Source organism: Cetorhinus maximus, chromosome 19 (assembly GCF_964194155.1).
Source record: "Cetorhinus maximus chromosome 19, sCetMax3.hap1.1, whole genome shotgun sequence".
NCBI lineage: Eukaryota > Metazoa > Chordata > Chondrichthyes > Lamniformes > Cetorhinidae > Cetorhinus > Cetorhinus maximus.
The window spans coordinates 77,454,292-77,477,333 of NC_135897.1; the positions used below are offsets into that span (position 1 = coordinate 77,454,292).

The window sequence follows — 23,042 nt, forward strand, 5'->3', positions numbered from 1 at the left end:
CAAGTTTTTATGTAATTGGCTACTTAAGAGCCTCAATTGGCATCCGGGTGGGAAGGCCATTCTTGACCTTGCCCACCCCTGACTTTATCAGGTGGGAATCAGGAAGGCAACGGGCACTTTTCCTCCCTCCTTTCCTCTTGATTCTACAGATCCTCTCTGCCACCTGCCTCCTAGCCAGCTCCCAGGATAGAGGGGAATTAAATTCCGCTGTGCTCAATCTGTGACATGTAGGTGTGCTAAGTGTGTAAGGATGTGGTGGAGCATAGGAATATCAGGCATGGGTGCTAGTTAGTAGGCAAATGATGGGGATGTGGTTAATTGAGCAGTATCTGAGGCTAGTGGTACAGTTGGTAAGCTATGACATCGGAAGATATGCTCACTGACCTTGACCACTCAGGTGAGGATGATTGAACCTCTTGATGCAGTGCTTCCAGGTTCTCAAGGCATTGACACCCACGGCCTTTTGCTCTTATCATGTGTCTGGAGGGCTTCCTTGCACCCTGCAGATACAGGGCATCTCTCCCTCATTCCCCTTCCTCCTCCACCAATACCTCCAGTGTAACGCCCAAAAAACTTGGAGCCTGCACTCTCTCATGTTGTGCCATTTTTCAACATCTACCAGGTCAGAATCAGTTCCGGCATGATTGCCAACATCTGCTGCAGCCACAATGCCCCTCCTCTTTGAGGTTCAGGCTAGCTTTAAGCAATGCTAGCTTTAAGTGGTGCTAGCCTTTCATGATATATGCCCTTTACTGATGCGTCCAGCCACTCAATAACATGGTTAACATTAGTTGGACATTGAACTCATTGGAATGAAGAGGCAGCACAAAGTTGCTGTACTGAGGAACCGATCTCAATATGCCAACATGGTAGCGCTGAAAATGTGGTGCAGAAATCAAATACTGTCCATTTATGTTGAATGTTTAAACATAATTTTGAAGGTTGTGCCAGATGAGACCTGATTCAAATGAAAGTGATGGTTGTACAAAACTAGCCCTAAATTTAGGTGCATTGGAGATCAGAAAGCATTACTGCAGGAACCACAAAGCAAACACCTAACCCCGGTTTTGATGGGCACACACATTCTCTGCTCCAGGGCTCACATATTTATTGAAAAGGGGTGGGCAAAAATAATGAAAAGAGCACAGATCTAGTTTTGTGCTTAAGGGGATTCCACTCTCGCTTGTTTATGCATGCCAGATCTAGTATGTAAAATGGAGGCACTACAGTTCTAGTTTCCTCACCCAAAGAGTGTAGCAATTTTAATTTAAAATTTTCCATTTTTTTTTACTGTTTGTGGTTTCTTTGCATTAGTAACTCAGATTTATAGAGGACTATTTATTAAAGAATTCCAACTCTGCACTGCAGAGAAAGCTTCACCTCTCAGACTAAAAATATATTAATGAGCGACCAAATTTTACAACAATTATTCTTCATTATTTTTTGAAAAGTAGGATGTCACAGAAGAGTACTTCAGGTATATTTGTTATAATTTTTAAAAAAAACATAAGAGTGATCTCTAAATCATGTTATTCTCATGAAAGCTATGAACTTTTCCAATGTCTCTCTAGTTTCATGCAATTGGAGACAGGAAGGATTGGGATGCTTTCCACCCCACTTTAGTGGCAGAGGGTCTGTTCGCTTTCGGCAACATTCTCAGTTACCTGCGGCTTTTCTTTGTGTACACGACTAGTTCCACCCTGGGACCTTTGCAGGTAATGCATTCACATTATCGAATTTTTGTGGCGGTAGAATACACAGTGTTTGAAAGTGTGGGCATGTGTCCAGCTCCAGGTCTTTGTTAATAATACTCTAAAACCAGTTGTTGGGATATACGAGAGATGGCTCTGGGTGATTTGTTTTTCTTTAATTTGCCTTCTCTCCCAATAGGGCAGTGCCTGGACCGCCCTTCTTTGTTTCTACCAGTAGCACAGCTGAGATACTGCATGTGCAAAGCAACATTGAATTGTTTTGTGTGGTAGCGCATTGCACCATAGCAACCTTGCTTCTTCACTTTCTGATTATTGTTTCTTAATTTCCCCTCTTCCTATCTTACATAATTAAAGGGTTTTTTTTTTTAAAAATTCATTTTTTTGTCACTTTTTCTTCTCTGCACCACACACTGTTGGCCAAGAAGGTGGACAGGAAACCTGATCCCACTCGTCTGCCAGTACTTCCTGGTCAGGAGGTCTGAAAAATTGGTATATGTTTGCACTCTGATTTCCTTCTCCGCCTCACAGCTGGAAATCTCATGTGCATCTTGTCTCCATTACGTTGCAGCGATAAGGGAGCTGTGTAGAATAAAAGATACACACTTAACCTGCACAACAAAGTGGTACAATAATCAGATAATGCCATTCATCTACATATGCTTCTGTTTGCCATTTTTGATTTGTGAGCACCAGCCTGACCTGAATTCTAAATCTCAGAGGGAAACAGTACAGACATTGTCCACAGGTACTCCTGCCATCACCTTTAGTCAGTTTGAAATCAACAGTTTATACAGCCAGCACTGTTAACCTAAAAATATTTGCACTGCAAATATTTTGAGACTGGCTAAATTTCACACCTAAAGCTCCGATGATTTTGTGGTCTTTGAGCGAGCTTTACCATTTTTCTGTCTAAGGAGTTTCTGTAGCTGTACTACCACATGTGACCTTCCACAAAGTTTTGGCTCATAAATGAGACAAGTTATATCTTAGTAACTGACTGCTAAAATAAGATGACAACACTATATTGTGATGAAGGAGCAAAGGGCATATTAATCTTGCAGTGTTTTCAGCTTTGATAGGGCTACCCCCTTTACTGAAATTTCACCTATATTGCGCTGATTGTACATTATATTCCCTTTCGGAGCAGCTAACTAACTTGTGGCTGCATTTGTTTTGAATTTGGGTAAACATCGCTTTTAAATCAATTGATTGGAAGTAGGACAGACACAAAAGTAAATACATTCTAGACTGTAACTCTTAAGCTAAGCACCAACTAAATACAAAAAAAAAAGCTATTGATGGGAAAGAAAGTCCAGAGGAAGTACTTTCTATTCAATATACTCCACCCATTTTATAAAAACAAGTAATGTATTTCAAAGAATTTGACTGATCTTTTTGAAAAAAATGTCAATCTTCTTACCTGCATGGTAAGGTTGAGGAACATTCTCAGGTGATCCAGAGTAGGCCCATAAAAAAAGAGCGAGTACCTACACTGTTGGAGGTGCTTTTTTCAAATAAGACTTTAAAGGAGACCTTGTCCAGCCTCTCCGGTGGTCATAAACGATCTATGGCACTATTTGGAAAGGAACAGAGGAATTTTCCTCATGCCCAGGCCAACACTTTTCTCTCAACCAACATCATGAAATCAGATTATCTGCTCCTTTATCCCTTTTCTGTTTGTAGAACCTTCCAAGTCACTCACCATCCTGACTTGGAAATATATCGCAGTTCCTTCACTGTCGCTGGATCAAAATCCTGGAACTCCCTAACAGCACTGTGGGTGTACCTACACCACATGATTTGCAGCGGTTCAAGAAGACAGCTCACCACCACCTTCTCAAGGGTAACTAGGGATGAGCAATAAATGCTGGCCCAGCCACCGAAGCCCACATCCCGTAAATGAGTGGGAAAAAAAAAGTGCAAATTGGCTATGATTTCTTCCATACATTACAACACTGACTACACTTCCAAAGTGCTTTGTTTACCGTGAATCACTTTGGGATGTCCTGAGCTCGTGAAAGGGGCAATTTAAATGCAAATTCTTTCTGCATTTTGACTCATTTATAGCAGGCATAACTTAAGAACACCATGCTGTTCAGAATTTCCAATAAACCTTAAAAATCAAAACATACTGTAGTATACACAATGTAAAGATAAAAATCACAGTAAACTCTAGCACACACAATATAAAGAATAACAAATTAGCTGTTTCATTTAACGAAGCCATTCACAGAGCGAATGCAAGAAAATAAATACGCCGTTAGAATAATATGGCAGGCCATTCTGATGCTGGGACTAGCATATTGGGGTCCAAAGTCCTCAGCTGTAACTCTAGCGCAATGAGATGTTAAGGCTAGAAGATATTCTGGGTCTCAGGAATTCCTGAAAGAGCAGAGCCTCCAACCAAATGAGATGGAGAGAGAGTCATGGATTCCCTATGTTGGCTGTTATTAGCCTTGCATAGACTGGTACATCTATAGAAAAGAGGCATACGAGCCTCCAGCCCACGTGGAAGCAGGGACCTCCTGGCCTGTGGGAGCAGGCAGGTGCCCGAGATGCAACCCAGTGGCACGAATACCTGTAACCCCAATGCAGATTAGGTGACCTTCCACAGACCCTGTATATTCCAGCCTCACTGAAGAGTGCTAAAAGTAGAGAAGTGCCCCATTCCCCACGACTGACCTGTCACATCTTCATAATAAGCAAAAAGCATCATCAAAACAAAATGTCTATAATTGAGTTTCAAACTGTAACTCAGGTTCCTGGTTTTAGTAATCTTAGTTTATCCTTTTGATACTTTTCACCTTCCATCTCAACTTTTGGGCAGAGCTTTGTTTCCATTTAGTGCTGCCTCTGGCAACCTGAGTAAAATCAGAGACTTGACATATACAGCAGCTACTCACTAACTTTTTGTCAGGCGCCACAATCCTAACCAATGCTGAAGGATTTCTCTCAGGACTACAGCAGCAAAGTGAACGGACCCTGATCTGTGCCTAGGATTCCTCACGTGGTGAGCTCATGGTTGGCAATCACGTTACTGTGGGAAATTGTGAAGCAGACCGGCACTATCCACAGAAAGAAAAAGGAAAAGTAAAACTTGTGGTCCAGTGGTTCAATTTTAGTAGGGCTCTTTCACTTGGTCTATGGAAAGTGGGAAAATGCTGACTCCTAATAACATACATTTGCCTTTTTGTGTTTCCTGCCATGGTTGAGTTAGATGAAGAATCCTTTTATAAGTATATGTAAAGGAAGAGAGTAACTGAAGTAATCATTGGTCCCTTAGAAGCAGAGGCAGGAGAAATTACCATGGGGAATGAGGAAATGGCAGATGCACTGAACAGATATTTTGTAGAAGACACAAGTTTCATACCAGAAATTGATGGTAATCTAGGGCTAAAAAGAGTGAGGAAATTAATATCAGCAGAGAAATAGTATTGGAGAAAATTTAGGGACTAAAATCTGACAAATCCTCAGGACCTGATGGCCTACGCCCTAGGGGTCTAAAAGAGATAGCTACAGAGATAGTGGATGTGCTGGCTATGATTTCTGAAAATTCCTTAGATTCAGGAATGGTCCCATTAGATTGGAAGTTGTCCAATGTTATGTTGCTTTTCAAGAAGGGAGGGAGAAAGAAAACAGTGAATTACAGGTCAGTTAGCCTAACATCAGTTGTTGGGAAAATGGTGGAATCTATTATTAAGGAAGTCTTAACAATGCAGCATAGTATGATTAGAGCAATTCAACATGGTTTTACTGAAGGGATATCTTGTTTGATAAATTTAATAGAGTTTTTTGAGGATTTTTTTATTCATTCATGGGATATGGGCATCACTGCTAAGGCCAGCATTTATTGCCCATCCCTAATTGCCCTTCAGAAGGTGGTGGTGAGCTGCCTTCTTGAACCGTTATGGTCTGTGTGGCATGGGTACACTCCAGTGCTGTTAGGGAGGGAGCTCAAGGATGTGACCCAGCGGCAGCGAAGGAATGGTGATATATTTCCAAGTCAGGATGGTGAATGGCTTGGAGGGATCTTGCAGGTGGTGGTGTTCCCATGTGTCAGGTGTCCTTGTCCTTCTAGATGGTAGAGGTTGTGAGTTTGGAAGGTGCTGTCTAAGGAGGCTTGGTGAGTTCCTGTAGTGCATCTTGTAGATGGTACACATTGCTGCCGCTGTGTGTCGGTGGTGGAGGGAGTGAATGTTTGTGGATAGGGTGCCAATCAAGTGGGCTGCTTTGTCCTGGATGGTGTCAAGCTTCTTGAGTGTTGTTGGAGCTGCACTCATCCGGGCAAGTGGAGAGTATTCCATCACACTCCTGACTTATGCCCTGTAGATGGTGGACAGGCTTTGGGGAATCAGGAGATGAGTTACATGCTGCAGGATTTCTAGCCTCTGACCTGCTCTTGTAGTCACAATATTTTTATGGATAGTCCAGTTCAGTTTCTAGTCAATGATAACCCCTAGGATGTTGATTGTAAGGTAGATAAGGGGGAACCAGTAGATATAGTATACCTGGATTTCCAAAAGGTTTTCAATAAGGTGCCACACAAAAGGTTAATAGGCAAGATAAGTATGCATGGAGTTGGGGATAATATATTAGCATGAATAGAAGATTGGTTAACAGATAGAAAGCAGAAACTGGGCATAAAACTGAACTTTTCAAGTTGGCAGATAATGAGAATGGAGTGCTGCAAGAAGCTGTGCTGGGGCCTCGACTATTTACAATCTATATTAGTGACTTAGATGAATAGACAGAGAGTAATGTATCAAAGTTTTCTGATGATACCAAGCTAGGTGGGAAGGTAAGTTGTGGGGAGGTCAAGAGAGGCTGCAAAGAGATAAAGACGGCTAGGTTACAAGATGGCATAGGGTATAACTTAGGGAAGTGTGAAGTTATTCACTCTGGTTGTAAGAATAGAAAAGCAGAATATTTTTTAAAAGGTGTGAAACTTGTGAGTGTTGATGTTCAAAGAGACTTGGGTATGCTGGTGCAAGGAACGCAGAAAGTTAGCATGCAGGTGCAGCAAGCAATTAGGATGGCAATTGGCATGTTAGCCTTTATTGCAAGGGGATTGGAGTACAAGAATAAAGAAGTCTTGTTACAGTTGTGCAGGGTTTTGGTGAGACCACATCTGAAATACTGTGCCCAGTTTTGGTCTCTATATTTAAGAAAGGATATACTTGCATTGGAGGTGGTACAGTGAATGCTCACTAAATTAGTCCCTGGGATGAGAGGGTTATCCTATGATGAGAGACTAAGTAAATTGGGCTTATATCCTCTGGAGAATGAGAGACGATCTCCTTGAAACTTACAAAATTCTGAAGGGGCTTGATATGGTAGATGCTGGGAGATTATTTCTGCTGGTTGGGAAATCTAAAACACAGGGGCACAGCCTCAGAATAAGGATCCAATCATTTAGGACTGAGATAAGGAGGAATTACTTCATTTAAAAGGTTGTGAATCTTTGGAATTCTCTACTCCAGAGAACTGTGGATGGTCCATCATTGAATACATTTAAGGCTGGAATAGACAGATTTTTGGTCCCTCGGGGAATTAAGAGATGTGGGGAGCAGATGGGAAATTGGAATTCAAGCCCAAGATCAGCCATGATTTTTATTGCATCAAGGAGCAGGCTAGATGAGCCACATGGTCTACTCCTGCTCCTATTTCTTATGTTCTTGTATCTCTTGAGCTTGAAAAGGCTATTGATTGCTTAGCAAACAGATAGGCACCCACTAAGGATGGAATTCCAGTCAAACTGCTAAAAGTCCCATCAACTGTCACTCTTTCATGACCTCTTTCTCTGTTGGAAGTAGGATCTGTTCCACAGGTCAGTCATGATACCAAAATCTCACATTATACAAAAACAGAAGAGATTGCAACAACTACATGGGACATCTCACTCCTATGTGTCACTGGGAAGGCTTTGACTAGGGTCATGCTTAAAAGACTTTATCCATTTGTAGACTGAGTCTATCCAAATGCACAATGTGGTTTCCGTGCTGGCAGTTTTATGGTGGAAATGATCTTCTCCATACGTCAACTGTGACAGAAATGTAGGTAACAGGTGCCTACTTATTACAATCCCAGACCGGACCCCCAAATTTTGTTACAACCCATTTAAGGACCAGAAACTTTTGTTTTAAAGTAAACAAAATCAGAAATCCTGATTACTCACTAAAAGAAAAAAGCCACAAGATTCCACAGTTTTAAACAAATAGAAGAAATGTTACTATACACAAGTTAACAAAGCAAACAATCAACACTATCCAAATATCCAAAATTAACATGAGGTAAACATTAATTAAATTAAACAGGCAAATTAATTAAACAGGCAAACTGCACATTAAATGGCACACGCAACCAAGACAGGTCTCCTGAATTTCTCAACAATCCACCCAGATGTCAATCATCAGTGACGGTCACAAACATTCTTGTCTTCCTCACAAGGAATTTCAGCTCCTTGCCTTCAAAGAGCTAGTCTGATCGCCCGTCGGTAGCAGCTGTACTCCAGCTGGGTTCCATGGTACAATCCTCACCCAAAAGGCACACTATTCCAAATTTCTCCCAGTCTGCTCCCAGGTCCGCCATTTTTGGTTTCTTTTCTAGCTGAGCTGACCGACTACTGAGACTGTCCCCGTGTGTTGGCCAGTCTACACCCCAGCATCTAAACACAACACAGGCACAGTCCCAGTTCCTGAGCCACGCTACTGCCAACAGCACTTTTGGGCTTCCCCAAGCCCCAATCTCCCCAACTACACTGAACAATTATCGCTCCTGGGTGTCTCTGAGCGCCAGTTGCAAGTAATCACAGTACTTCAGCTGCACAGAGCTGGCAACCTTCTGTTGCCTCTTTAGCTCCAGACTCCTCTTGTCATGTGGGCTCTGTTTTTGCGCCACACCCCAGTCCTGTGGTCATTGTTTCGTGCTACACCACCACACAGGCACACGTCCTGATACTTGCAGCTGTGAAGGAATGCCAGAAACCAAGCATGTGCAGCCTGTATCCCTGCTGTGCTCTGCACTTGTGCTGGAGCTCCGAGTTTAGAATACAGATTCCCTCACACACTGGAGAAGAACTACCAGCAGTGCCTTCACAAGATCCTTCAAATCCATTGGCAAGAAAGGTGGTCCAACAGCATTGCCCTCTCCCAAACCAACATGCCCAGCATTGAGGCACTAATCACTCAAAACCAGCTCTGCTGGGCAAGACATATCGTTCATATGCCTAACACCAGACTCCCCAAGCAACTGCTCTACTTGGAATTCGGTTGTGGAAGGAGACTCCCAACTGAACATCAGAAATGCTTTAAGGATGTCCTCAAAGCACCCCTGAAGAGGTCAAACATTCCTCCTGATTCATGGGAGTCCCTCATTTGTGACCGACCAAAATGGAGAAGGTGCATTTGGGAAGGCGCCAAACACATTGAGAGACATTGTCTAGCGCTGGCAGAGACGAAGTTGAGGTCTCGGACACAAACCAACAAACAACTCATCTACCTGACCCTTCACGCACCAAACCCATCTGGTTCACTAATGTCATTTCGGGAAGGAAATCTGGCATCTTTACCTTGTTTGGCCTACGTGTGACTCCAGACCCACAGCAATGTGGTTGACTCTTAAATGCCCTCTGAAATGGCCTAGCAAACCACTCAGTTGTATCAAGCCACTACAGAAAACTAAGGAATGAAAACAGACAGATGACTCGGCATTGACCTATGCACTTGAAATGACAATGGCACACCCAGCCCTGGAAAACCTAAGTGTCCTCTTTAAAAACAACTGCAGACTTGTGCCAGAATTGGGAATTGTTCCACAGTCTAGTCAAGCAAAAGACTGACATAGTCATACTCACAGAATTATACCTTAAAAAAAATATCCAGACACCACCATCACCATCCCAGTTCTGTCCCAACAGCAGGACAGACCTACCAGAGGTAGCTGCACAGTGGTATACAGTCAGGAGAGAGTTTCCCTGGCAGTCTCAACATCGACTCTGAACCTCATGACTGTGCTGACTGGATGATCCATCTCAGTCTCCTCCAGAAATTCTCAGCATCACAGATGCCAGTCTTCAGCCAATTCGATTCACTCCACTTGATATCAAGAAATGGCTGAATCCACTAGATACTGCAAAGTTATGGTACCTGACAACATTTCAGGAATAGTACTGACTTGTGCTCCTGAACTAGCCGCACCCCTAGCTAAGATATGCTAATTCAGCTACAAGATATTCTAGTCCAGCTACAAGATATTCTAGTCCACCTGACAATGTGAAAAATTGTCCTGTCCACAAAAGCAGGGCAAAATCCAACTTGGTCAATTACCACTGCATCTGTCTGCTGTCAATCATCAATAAAGTAATGGAAGGCGTCATCAACAGTGCTATCATCAAGCACTTTCTTAGCAATAACCTGCCCGCTGGTGCTCAGTTTGCGTTCTGCTACAACTACTCAGCTCCTGACCTCATTACAGCCTTGGTCCAAGCTTGGACAAAAGTGCTGAACTCAAGAGGTGAGGTGAGAGTGACATCCCTTGATCTCAAGACAGCATTAGACTGAGTGTGGCATCAAGGAGCCCTAGCAAAACTGGAGTCAATGGGAATCAGGGGGCAAGCTCTCCGCTGGTTGGAGTTGTACCTAGCACAAAGGAAGATGGTTGTGGTGGTTCAAGGTCAATCATCACATTCCCAGGGCATCACTGCAGGAATTCCTTGTGATAGTGACCAAGGCCCAACCATCTTCAGCTGTTTCATCAAGGACCTACCCTCCATCATGAGGTCAAAAATGAGGATGTTCATTCATGATTACACAATGTTGAACACCATTTGTAACTCCTCAGATACTGAGGCAGTCCATGTCCATATGCAGCAAGACCTGGACAACATTCAGGCTTGGGCTGATAAGTGGCAATTAACTTACACCACACAAGTGCCAGGCAATGAGAACAACAAGAGAGAATCTAATCATCTTCCCTGAATATTTAATGGCATTACCATCACTGAATTGTCCTCTATCAACATCCTGGGGATTAACATTGACCAGAAACTGAACTTGACTAGCCATATAAATACTGTGGCTACAAGAGCAGGTCAGGGTCTGGGAATCCTGCAGAGAGTAACTCACCTCCTGACTGCCCAAAACCTGTCCACCATCTACAAGGCACAAATCAGGGGTGTGATTGAATACTCTTCACTTGCCTGGATGAGTCCAGCTTCAACGACACTCAAGAAGCTCAACGCCATCCAGTACCAAGCAGCCTGCTCGATTGGCACCCCATCCACATTCATTCGCCCCATCCACCACCTTAAACATTTACTCCCACCACCACCAATGATGCACAGTGACAGCAGTGTGTACCACCTATAAGATGCACTACAGCAGCTCACCAAGGCTCCTTCGACAGCACCTTCCAAACTCACCACCTCTATCACTTTGAAGGACAAGGGCAGCAGATGCTAGGGAACACCATCACCTGCAAGTTCCCCTCCAAACCACTCACCATCCTGACTTGGAAATATATCGCCGTTCCTTCACTGTCGCTGGGTCAAATTCCTAGAACTCCCTCCCTAACAGCACTGTGGGTGTACCTACACCACATGGACTGCAGCAGTTCAAAAGGCAGCTCACGATCACCTTCTCGAGGGGAATTAGGGATGGGCAAAAAATGCTGGTCTAGCCACCGACACCCACACCCTGTGAAAGAATTTTAAAAAGACCATCAGGTCCGATGTGGCAGAACCTGCAGATCGCACTTTGGACTTATCAGCCATCTCAGAACCCATTGAACAGGATGGAAGCAAGTCATCCTGGATCCCAAGTGACTGCCCAGGAGGAAGAAGAAGTAGGGAACAGGATATATTTCTTTACCTTACTTTCATAGATCTCATTAAAGTGTTTGACACCATCAGCAGGGCAGGGCTCTATAAGATTTTGGGGAAAATCACCAAAGCTCCTCAGTCTCATCCGTTCCTTTCATGACAATATGCACTGCACTGTACAGTTTGATGGCACCACTTCGACAGTTGCTGGGTGAAGAATGGAGTGTAACAGGCTGTGTCCTGGCCCCTACTTTGTTTGCTCCTTCATGCCTTCGCCTTCCCTGCACATATGGAAGGCGTTTACCTGCACACTAGGTCAGAAGGCAAGCTCTATAATCCATCCAGACTCAAATTGAAGACAAAAATACTGCACATCTGATCAGAGAACTGCTCAACACTGATGATGCCGTGCTAGTCACTCACATGGAAACGCAGCTGCCTCTCCCATGCCTGTAGCTTGTTCCCCCTGACTATAAGCATCAAGAAACCTGTAGGTTTGGGACAGAGCGTCACATCTCTGCCTTTGATCACACAAAATAACACCCTGTTGGAAGTGGTTAGCAAATGCTGCTACCAAGGGTCTGCAGTGGCAGACAATCTGTTTCTTGATGCAGAATTTGATACGTGCACAGGGAAAGTAGCTACCACCTTTGGCTGACTCATGACTTGTGCATGGAATGACATCAAGCTGACCCCATAGGACCAAGGTGCTGGTTTACAAGGTTTGTATTCTCAGCACCTTGTTATATGGCTGTGAAACAGGGATAACTTTCAGCAATCAAGAATGGAAACTTTCATCTTCACTAACTTTACAGGGAATTCTGGGTGTCTCATGGAAGGACAAAATCACGAATGTGGCAGTCCTCTCAAAGGCAAAGTTCCCAAGTATGTTGGCACTCATCAAGCAGAGGCAATTTTGCTGGCTTGGGCATGTTCGCAAGGTGGAAGACAGTCGCATACCTAAGGCTTTTTTTTGTACTGCGAGGTAGCCAGAGCCCAAAGCTTCACTTCAAGGATGCTTACAAGTGTGACATGAAGGCCCTGAACATTTTTTCTCACACCTTGGAGACACTAGCTGATCGCAGAGCAAAATTACAAGATCAACCGTGGGCTAGCATGCGCCACCATTGACTACAGCAGCTTAGCAACTGGTGCCAACACTAAAAACAACAACCCACCACGGCCCCAGAGAACCACTTCACATACGGCGCTTGTGGCCGAATCTGCTTCTCACGGATGGATCTCTTTCACTATCAGCAAAAGTGCACCTTATGAAGTTATTCCACCCTCAAAGGATTTTATTTGCTGTATGTCCATCATCTAGCATAGATGGAAGGCTGTCACTGATGACAATGCCTTTTTGTGATGAAGAATAGAAAGAAAAGTCAACACCAAATCTATTCTGGACAACATGGGCAAGGCAGGCTGTGAATGAAGGTCCTAAAGTGTGAATCAGCACTTCTACTGAGAGCTTACAGGTGAAGGGGAGACAGGTCACAAGTGCCAAGGCAATATTATAAGTCTCATAGAAATAGGGAATTAGAGGTAGTGCAGTGCAACAGATCAAGCATTTGATATGTTATAGTGCCACAATCATGCATCTTTTTTAATTTGTAAAAGTACTGTGCTGTCAGCATTGCTTGTTATTATTAATCTTTAGTGACTTCAATGTTTAATATTTCATTTTGTATTAAGAGAGAAGGAGATATGGAACACTTCTACTGATCTATTAAGATTGCAATCATGTTACTGTGCATTAAACATTCACAAGGACTAAAATCACTCGGAGTACAGTCTATAATGAAACTGAAGCACCGAACACACTAGACCACAGAATACTTGCTGCTTTTAGAATTCTAAAAATAAGCAGGCACCAGATAAGTACTGGTTGTGTTCCAGTTGGACTGGGCAAAAAATATTCACAGACCTAAGTGTTTTATATGATTTCAAGCAACTTCTGTCACAGTCAAAACATCCCTTTTGAGATATTATTAATTAAATTCTGACTGCAATTAAAGGACTTTAAAAAAATTCAACACTGTCAAGAGTGTACAAACAGCCAAGAGAGCACCATTAAAAATTGGCACATATGTTCATGTTTCACCATTGATTCAATTTAAAGTGCCATATGGGATTGAGTTAAGCTAAACCAGATCATCAACATTGGTAATTAATAGTGAATGAGGGGGTTTTGATAGTTGTATTTGAAAAAAAAACAAATGTACATTCGTACCTTTCTCCTCCATGGACTGCTTTTACACACCAATCCTACAGATGATTTAAAATGATCCCAAATGCAAACTGTTTTGATGTAATTAGGCCCAAATGTTGTGCTGAATTTCTGAACGTTTGAGCTTTAACCAAATCTATTAGTTCATGAAGCTTTTGATTCTTAATTCTAAGAAGTTATTGTCTCCCAGCTAAAGCAGTGTGACACAGTTTATTCGTAATTTAATAATATCACTTGGATATATATATAGCCTTTTTTGCTTATCGTAAACACAATGAAGGTAAATGGGGCAGTCATTCTGCACCATAACATCTTATAATGTGATGAATAAGTCAACATGTTTTTGGATGATATTATTTGAGGGAGGAATGTTGTCCAGGACAGTGCAAGAAATCCCCAAACTTTTTCAAACAATGCCAAGGAACCTTTAACATCCACTGAATAATTGAACAGGCTGATAGGATCTCTGTTTAACATTTCTTCCAAAAGATGGGACCTCCAACAATGCAGTGCTATTTGAATATGGGCAGTGCAGTCAGCTAGATTACATGCCCAAGCTGTAATGTGGGGCTTGCACCCTTATTTTCCTTCTACAGTGATCTAATCTCAGCCTTACTGTCAATGGCGGCAAAGAGCTTCACCTGAAAATGGAAAGGAAGATCATGGCCTGCCCTTCTGCATCCTTTTATTGTTCGCTACAGAATGGTATTCTCCACCGCATGGGAACAGGCTGATTGTTAACCCTCTATGGACAGAGAATGGGGCACAATGCAAGACAAGTTATGAGAAAAAAGAAAGCATTATGGCACTCGGTTGTTTAATTTCCCTTTTCCCCTCATTCTCTGCTCTTCTACTTACTCTGTGTTGGCTACTTTCTGTTGTCAGGGCTCTGAGCCCTGAGCTCTGCTCATTTGTTTCCCGCTAAGAGGTGCACAAGGATGGCACTCTGCTTGTTGAAGTGCGGGTCTCCTTTTGACACCTATATGCAATGACCTGGGATTGGACATGCCCGGTGAATGAAATGGCCAGAATTCACATAATATCACTGCTCGACATAGAGTTATTATTCCAACACCTGGAGCACCGCTTTCCTATTTGTTATTTTGCAGTTGTTAGATGCTCAGTAATAGCTTAAAATGGCATCATTACAGGGTATCTGGGACGGAATTTAATGCCCCCAGCCTGGAAGTTGAGGGGCTGTGTGATCAGGCAGGAGGGTGCAAGTGGCGATACCGTCGCCCTCCAGCCTCCCTCTGATTAAATCCAGAACAGGAAACCTTGAGGATGTCCTTTCCTCCTGCAGGCCAATTGAGGCCCTTAGGTGGCCACTTAAGTGCCTCATCCCACTGCCGCTGGAATTCCATCAGCAGTGAGGGATCCAACCATCTGGAAAGACTGCACAGCAAACCCTGTTGGGATTGCCTGTGGCCTAGTTGTAGGGGGCAGTGGGAATGCCCCCAACCCCCCCACCCCCCGCCCCGGACCCCCACTTATCCATCTCTGGATCCATCAAGAACAGTAATGGTCACTGCTCCCAGCGGCGCTGCCAGTACTGGAGAGCTGCCAGCCCCTGATTGGCTGTCAGTTCTTGGGGCGGGATATCTGCCCCAGACAGGGCAGTGCAGCAATTAAATGACCCCGGTGGAGCCGGGAGGCCCGGCGGCAGGATTCACGCTACCAGTTAGGCACTTTACTCCATTGAGGCTCACGGAGATAGGGTCAGCAGATTTCATTGCGGAGATTGGGCCCCCCCTGCCCACATTAAATTCCACTCCTGGTCATGGATATGAAAATGCACTTGATTTCTTTAAATTAGCATTCTCATTTATAAAAACAAAAGTGATTTGTAGTTTTCCTGTCAAATAAAACCAAAACATTATGCAATAAAAATTTTATAATTATGCATAATTATAAAAGTAATCTTCGTGGAGTTCTGCTACAGTGATGCCTTTTAAGGCTGTTCAGCTAATATATGGGAAATGTGGTTGGGATCTGGCTTGAAAACACGGGCAGTTTGTTACCTTTTGCAGTAATTACAGACATTATAAAAAAATAAAGTTAATGGAAAAACGGGGCCTCCATCAGATTAATGTCAAAGAATTACTATCCTCTACTTGTTTTTCAGAGTTAATGTTGGTTTTCTAAAATGTGTAAGTTCTTTAGAATAATGTAGAGATTTGTATTTGCTCCACCAGGCTGATTTGATGATCTGCAAGTTCAGCCCCAGCAGGATTTTAAATATAAAGTGTAGTGCTGTGTCAGTGTGGTCACAGTGGATGCAAATAGCAATGCTGCCAGTTCTAGGGCTAAAAAAAAACCCAAAATCTATAAGTAAATAATAAAACCATCTGTTTTTCAAAGCCGCATAATATAAAGCAGTTTTCCTTTCCTAGAAAAAGACAGAAACATGAAAAGGTCTCACTGTAGAACAGCTTTATTTCTAATCTGTTTTTCCTTTTTGCAGTATACTCTGGATGAATATTAGTTCTGGAAAATGAAAAACGTTTTCTTTCCCACCGACCTCCACTTAATGGATGAATTGAGCTGATGATGTATTTCAAGTGTATAAATCCTGGTCATCCATTTTTGAATGCAGAGCTTCATTCCTCAAAGATCATACCAATCCAATCCTGTAGCTCAGAGGGGGAGGATCATATCCCCCCACAAGACATCCGAAATCCATGAATTTCAGTTTCTGAATCATACACTGTTTATCTTATGCAGTTAGGACTGGTGAATGTCGCTGGTCCTACCATACCTGTTTTGCATGCTGAAAATCATCAAATCCGAAAGCGGTTGTGCCATACTCTCTCACTTTTGCAGCTGGTGTATCAATATAAAGATCATATATATATTAAAAGCTGGAAAAATCTTTTGAGGACAGGTACTATCTTGAAGTTTCTCCCATTTATCTGTTTTGGTCAATTTTTGAATTAATTGCTGAGGGATTTCCATTTTTGGCACCCTGTGTCAGCAGTGAGCACTTCCAACTCATGTTTACAATGGTTAGATGCAAAGTAAAGCTTTGCTTCTTTGCCAATAAGTGCTTTAGCCCAATCTCAGAAGACCCAGGTCTTACCATACGTATCAGTATGATTTTTTTTTCCATGTCCCATCTTTCTGTTAGCATTAAATTCTGGAAGAGTTCATGCTTTGGCCCTGTGCCCATTATAAACTGAGCTGAGACTTCAGGATCACATTTCTCAAACTTTTTTTTATTACATCTGAATTCTTTTATTAGGTTTTAGCATTTTAATCACTGCCCAGTATCCATTATTCTCTAAACAAGACTATTTTCAGTTTTTTTTCATCCATAACAGTTAATAATCTATCACCAATATTTTTGATCAGATTTCCATGGGACAGATGCTACAAGATTTTGGGACGTTCTTGGGAATGTTTCTGCTTGTCCTGATCTCTTTCACCAATGGCCTTACTCAATTGTATGATAAGGAGTTTTCGGCAGTGGAAGGCAAGGACTGTTTGGGAATCTCCTGTGATCTGCCGAGCAATAGCACCTTCCATTCGTAAGTTTATTTGTGATTTATTGGCAGATACTTAGTTTAATGCTTCATTTTTTGCTCAACACTGAGCAATAGCATGTTACAATACAAACATACGAACAAGGAGCAGGAATAGACCATTCGGCCCCTCAAGCCTGCTCCACCATTCAATAAGAGCAGAGCTGATCTGATAGTAGTCTCAAATCTGCATGCGATAAGCTATCACCTCCTTGCTTACCAAGAATCTATCCACCTCTGCCTTAAAAAATTCAAAGACTCTGCTTCCACTGCCTTTTCAGGAAGAGGGTTCCAAAGACTCACAACCCTCAGAGCAAAAAATTTGCCTCATCCCCATTTTAAATAGGTGACCACTTATTCTTAAACAGTGACCCCTCATTCTAGATTCTCCCACAAGAGGAAACATCCTCTCCACATCCACACTGTCAAGACCCCTCAGGATTTTAAATGTTTCAATCAAGTCGCCTCATACCCTTCTAAGCTCCAGTGGACACAAGCCTAGCCTGTCCAACATTTCCTCATAAAACAACCGCCCATTCCAGGTATTAGTCTGGTAAGCCTTCTCGGAACTGCTTCCAACGCATTTACATCCTTCCTTAAATAAGGTGACCACTACTATACGCAGTACTCCAGATGTGGCCTCACTAGTGCTCTGTATAACTGAAGCATAATCTCCCTATTTTGTATTCAATTCCCCTCACAATAAATGATAACATTCTATTAGCTTTCCTAACTACTTGCTGTACCTGCATACTAGCCTTTTGCGATTCATGCACTAATGCTACAATACAGTATTGTTTTTTTCAAACACTCATATACAGACACTAGAAAAAAGTTTTTTTGGTAATTGCATCTGTCTTTGATCTTTCTCAAGGAAGCTTCTGATTCCTCTTTCAGAAGATGGGGTCATGGCAGAAATTCTAGACCCAAGCAAGATTTCAGTTATTATAATTAGCATTGTTTAAAGACTGTCATTTATTTTCCTTTGATGTTTTGCCTCATTCTAATACACTACCTTTTATCAAGCTTGTACGCATGTCAGTCTCATGTTGTACCATAGTTGTGTATCTTTCATATTTAATTCTCTGTGGCTTGGCAAAGAGAGGTTTCCAGAGCTTTAGTTTCCTGTGTCTCTTGTAGTAAAGTTTCAACTGTTACTCATGGTATGTCAACTTGCTGAATAATCCAGCCTTCCCTGAGGCATGTGTGCAGGCAGGAGAGGTCAACCCTGAGCAACCCTGGTGGTTGAGAAGAGGGGAACGTGAGGAGAGGGGAACAGGAAGAAATCAAATGTAAATTATAAATGCTGGAATCTCTGGCATCAAATAATATTCTAGTTATTATCCATATGTCATGCTACCTCCAATAGAACATATGGCATGATCGTTTTAGAAAATTGGGAAGGAATTGTACTTTAAAAATGTTAAACCTAGATGGTTTGGTGGCATGGCCCATTAGAGCTGCAATGTCATGGTTAGGTATGCAATCTCTCTTAAACTGGATTGCCAGTCTCCATGTGTCACTCTAAAACCTGCCAGAGGCTAGCCACTTCCCCATGGAGAAAGGAGGCAATATCATCAGGAGTCAACTTTATGCTAGTGCTCAGGTTCAGATGGCACAGACAGAGGCCTCTCTGCCAACTATAGAAACTGTGTGCCGTGAAAGAAATGTATAGCACTTTGCCGGATTTAGTGCTCTAACCATCATTTTGAGCATGCAGTGTCCCTCTTTCTCATCCATCTGTGTCAGACCATAAGACATAGGAGCAGAAATTAGGCCATTCGGCCCATTGAGTCTGCTCCGCCATTCAATCATAGCTGATAAGTTTCTCAACCCCATTCTCCCATCTTCTCCCCATAACCTTTGATAAGACCATAAGTCATAGGAGCAGAATAGCGCCCAGGGATATGCTTCAAATGCCAATTCAGGTAGAGCTGCCACATCTGATCTACTAATGTAAGTCCTGTTGTGTCTAGTAGAAATTCTGGAACAGGGGATGTTCAATATCTTGGTGGATTCCAGTTTGATTTTTTTGTCTTCTGTTCTTAGAGTTAGTAGGCCAGTAGCTAATTCACTGTCTCTTGTTTCTCCAGGTTTTTTGGGACCTGCTATGCCCTGTTCTGGTACATTTTCTCCCTGGCGCACATGGCACTGTTTGTCACAAGGCTCAGTTACACTGACAATCTACATTCTTTTGTTGGAGCACTAATCATTGGCACATATAACGTGGTGGTTGTGATTGTCCTGACTAAACTACTGGTAGCCATGTTACATAAAAGCTTCCAGATGATAGCTGTAAGTTATGTGATTGTTGATCATTTAAAAAATAAATATGTAAAGTTACATTTTCATCATGGAATTTACAACAGGTCATTTGTCCCAACAGCTCCATGCTGGTGTTTAAGCTCCACACAAGCTTCCTTCTACATTTCTTTCTCCCACCATATCCTTCTATTCCTTTCTCCCTCTTGTACTTATCTAGCTTCCCCTTAAATGGATCTGTGCTATTTGCCTCAATCTCTCCGTGTGATAGCAAATTCCACATTCTCACAACTGAGTAAAATGTTTCTCTTGAATTTCTTACTGGATTTATTAATGACTGTCTTATATTCACAGCCTCTAGTCATTCAAATTTTTAAGATAATACTCCAGTCTTTTGCTGGCTCAGACTGAATGAGGCTGGAAGAAAGTAACCCTCAGAGTGTATTGACTGTCATTTATATACTATAACCATTTTACAAGGTTCCTTTGAGCCTTTCCTTAATTTAATAGTGTTCTACAAGCACAAACATTTAGCTGCTATTAGTCCATAGCAGAAAACAGAAGTCCCTTTTACATTAGGCACCTGAATGCATGCCAGTTTCTTAAGTTCAGGTCTGACCATAGGATATCTGTGTTGAAACTTAGGAACTAGCAAAATTTCAGAGCTTGACTATTAGTATATCTGTGTATGTGGCTAATATACTTGATAATTAATAAGTTTCAATTGTGTGCTCATTCATGCAGCTTTCTAACCTTCTGTATTGCCGAGTGCATTGCTATGTCAATCCACAAAGTTAACAGTTGATTGCAATCCTGAGCTGTTTCCAAAATGGCATCCATATTATGGACGCATGCTTCTGGCTTGGCGCTGGATGCCATCTTGGACTGGTCATTACCACGGATGCAGGGAGCATATACTGGAAGTGTGCAAATCATGATTCAAATCTTTGTGTAACGTTGATTTGACACCAGCATTGCCGTTTTGGAGTTCAACACTTCAACTAATGCCTCTTCTTAAGCATGCACAGCAGAACAGGCATTCATCAGCAGGGAGGAATCCCCACCCCCACCAACCAATACCACCCCCCCACCTCCACCCCGCACCCCTCCCCTCACCAGCACCCTTTGGCTCATGTAGCTGTCATGGTTGATCGGCTGACACGGCAATCTGTGAGATGTGAGTGTGAAGTTTGCAGTAATCTGTGAGGGTGATATGAAGCTATGAATGTTAGGTATGAGTTGTGATTGTTCAAATTGTTAGTAGATGAATGGAGCTGGCATGGTGCATTGAACAGTGTGTGAGGTGGTTGTTTCAGTTGTTAGGCTGTGGCGTTTGAAGATGCATTCACTGACCTTCACCACTTGTGTGAGGTCATTGAACTTCTTGCGGCACTGCATTGAGATCCTCGGGACTACCTGCTCCCATTATTTTTACAATGTCTGGACGGCCTCCTGGCTCCTATGGAAATAGGATGTCTCTTCCCTTCATCACCTCCTGCACCTAGGCCTCCAGTGCAGTCCACTCTCTCCGATGTTGTGCCATAATCACTCTCTTGCAGATCAAACACTCTAGCCCAGCTACTTCCAGCACATCTGTAGCTAGAATGCATTTCCCTTTAAGAGGTAATGGCTGGCTTTAAGTAGTGCTAGCCTTGCATGATCCCTGCTGAGGTGTGCAGCCACTCAATATGTGTTTAATGTTGTTCTTGATGCTACAATCATTTAAATGAACAGGCAGCACAAAGTTTGCAGGCTCCCTGTATTGGAAGCAACAGCCGTAGATTAATCAAGCAGTGCGACCCCTGCCCCCAGTTTTGGAGGTTATTTAATTTTATCCCCATTGCGTCACAATGGCACGCAATAAGAAAGTAAAAATGCTGCAAATTTGACGTTAACTGCACTGATTTATGCACTCTCAGCTCCTGAATAAACAAATACGATATAAATATTGGAACCACTGTTAAAAACTCATGGGACAGAATTCTACGGTCCCCCGCTAGCAGGGTGCAAGGCTGCAGGTGGGGGCCTGTAAAATTCCCCAGGTGGCCTTCCTGCCGCCCTCCTGCCCATCCCCGACCTGTCTGCAATTTTTACGCGGGACAGGTGAGGCTGAGTGGCCTGTCCACCCTCGCCGCAATTGAAAGGGCCCCTCCCTCAATTTTGAGGCTGGCAGGAGGAGTTCACTGGCAGAGAGGGCAGGCGGGGGTGGGGGGGAGTGGGGGGAAGGGCAGGAGGCCACCCCACAGAACTCGGGTGGGAAGGGGGCTGTGTAGGTGCCTCCTCCTAGGGCCTCTTTACACATTGGACCACACGCCCCCCCCCACCCCCACCCCAGGCAATTTCACCCCCTGGCCTCTCCATTAAGACCTCTAACCCCTCAAGGACTCGTCTCTCCTTGCCACTGTGAGACCACCCCTGGCATTTACCTGGTCCTGAACTCTGGCACTTAGAATCTGGAGGCTGCTTATAGTCTCAGTCCTGGCCACCGCTGCCACTGGGACTATAGAACTGCCAGCCAATCAGATTGATCAGCAGCTCTGAGGCGGGACTCCCTCCTGAGTGAGAGGTGGAATTCTCGTCTCCAGCCAATTAAAGCTACTCGGAACGTGAAATGGCTGTGGGGCTGCTGTGATTGGGGTGGATGCATTCCCAGTCAATTCTTCAGGTGGTGTCTGAAAATTCCTGCTCTTGTTTTCTGAGGTCTTAGATTATATTTTCCACTATGATCGCAGTTTACTCCCCAGTGATCAGAAATTGGGTGCTACATTCACCCAAATTGATCAATGCTGTTTACACACGATTTTCTGTTCTCAGCCCAATATCATGTGTAGCTTCAGGTGTGGGTTTGGATGTCTGCAGGGAGTACGCTAGTGGTGGAAAAAGATATGCCAGAGTAGAAACAAAAATTCTTCTTCTGAAAAGCTGAAGGGGATTTCGGCTGATTAGCAATCTTTGCCAATCCTGAAGAGGACTCAAATTTGACAGTCAAAAATGGTGAAAGGAAACCCCATGTGCAGGAAGGAGTCTGCAAGCAAGCGATGAAGCAGCTCACATCCTGTTTAATGGCTACTGCAATGGAGATGTCACGGCGTACACTAGTCACAAATAGAGTGGCACCACAGGGAACCACTCCCTATAGATCAATATTGTAGCAGGTCTGCATGCAGGTGGGGGGCAAAATTTAGGCAAAAGATGACTAGTACCATCAGCAACAGTGCCAGCAATATGTACTTGTTGGCTACTGTTCAGCAAGAATCACAGCTTTGCATCTGACTCTGTTGAGCTGCACTCAATTACAGAATCGTTACAGTGCAGAAGGAGTCCATTTGGCTCATTGGCGAGTATTAATTTAAGCTGATGATACAGGGACTAATTTTTATATTTCTTAAAACAAGTCGAGAACTTGAGTTTAAGGAGCCGCTCTGCTGCATCATCCTCATTGAACTCACATGGGGCACCAAGGCTGTGCCTCCCGCTGGGTTCCCCCAGAGTATGGCATT

The 23,042-nt window shown here is 43.2% G+C and overlaps 1 protein-coding gene across 3 annotated transcripts in view; it reads left to right on the forward strand.

The window, feature by feature from the left end:
* trpc1 (transient receptor potential cation channel, subfamily C, member 1) overlaps window positions 1-23,042 on the forward strand; it is a 94,653-nt gene that overhangs the window by 59,888 nt on the left and 11,723 nt on the right. For all 3 annotated transcript variants that reach the window (XM_078564200.1, XM_078564201.1, XM_078564202.1), the window contains 3 exons: window positions 1,572-1,715; window positions 17,111-17,286; window positions 19,374-19,575. In XM_078564200.1, coding sequence (XP_078420326.1) covers window positions 1,572-1,715; window positions 17,111-17,286; window positions 19,374-19,575 — 522 coding nt within the window. The remainder of the gene's footprint in view (window positions 1-1,571; window positions 1,716-17,110; window positions 17,287-19,373; window positions 19,576-23,042) is intronic.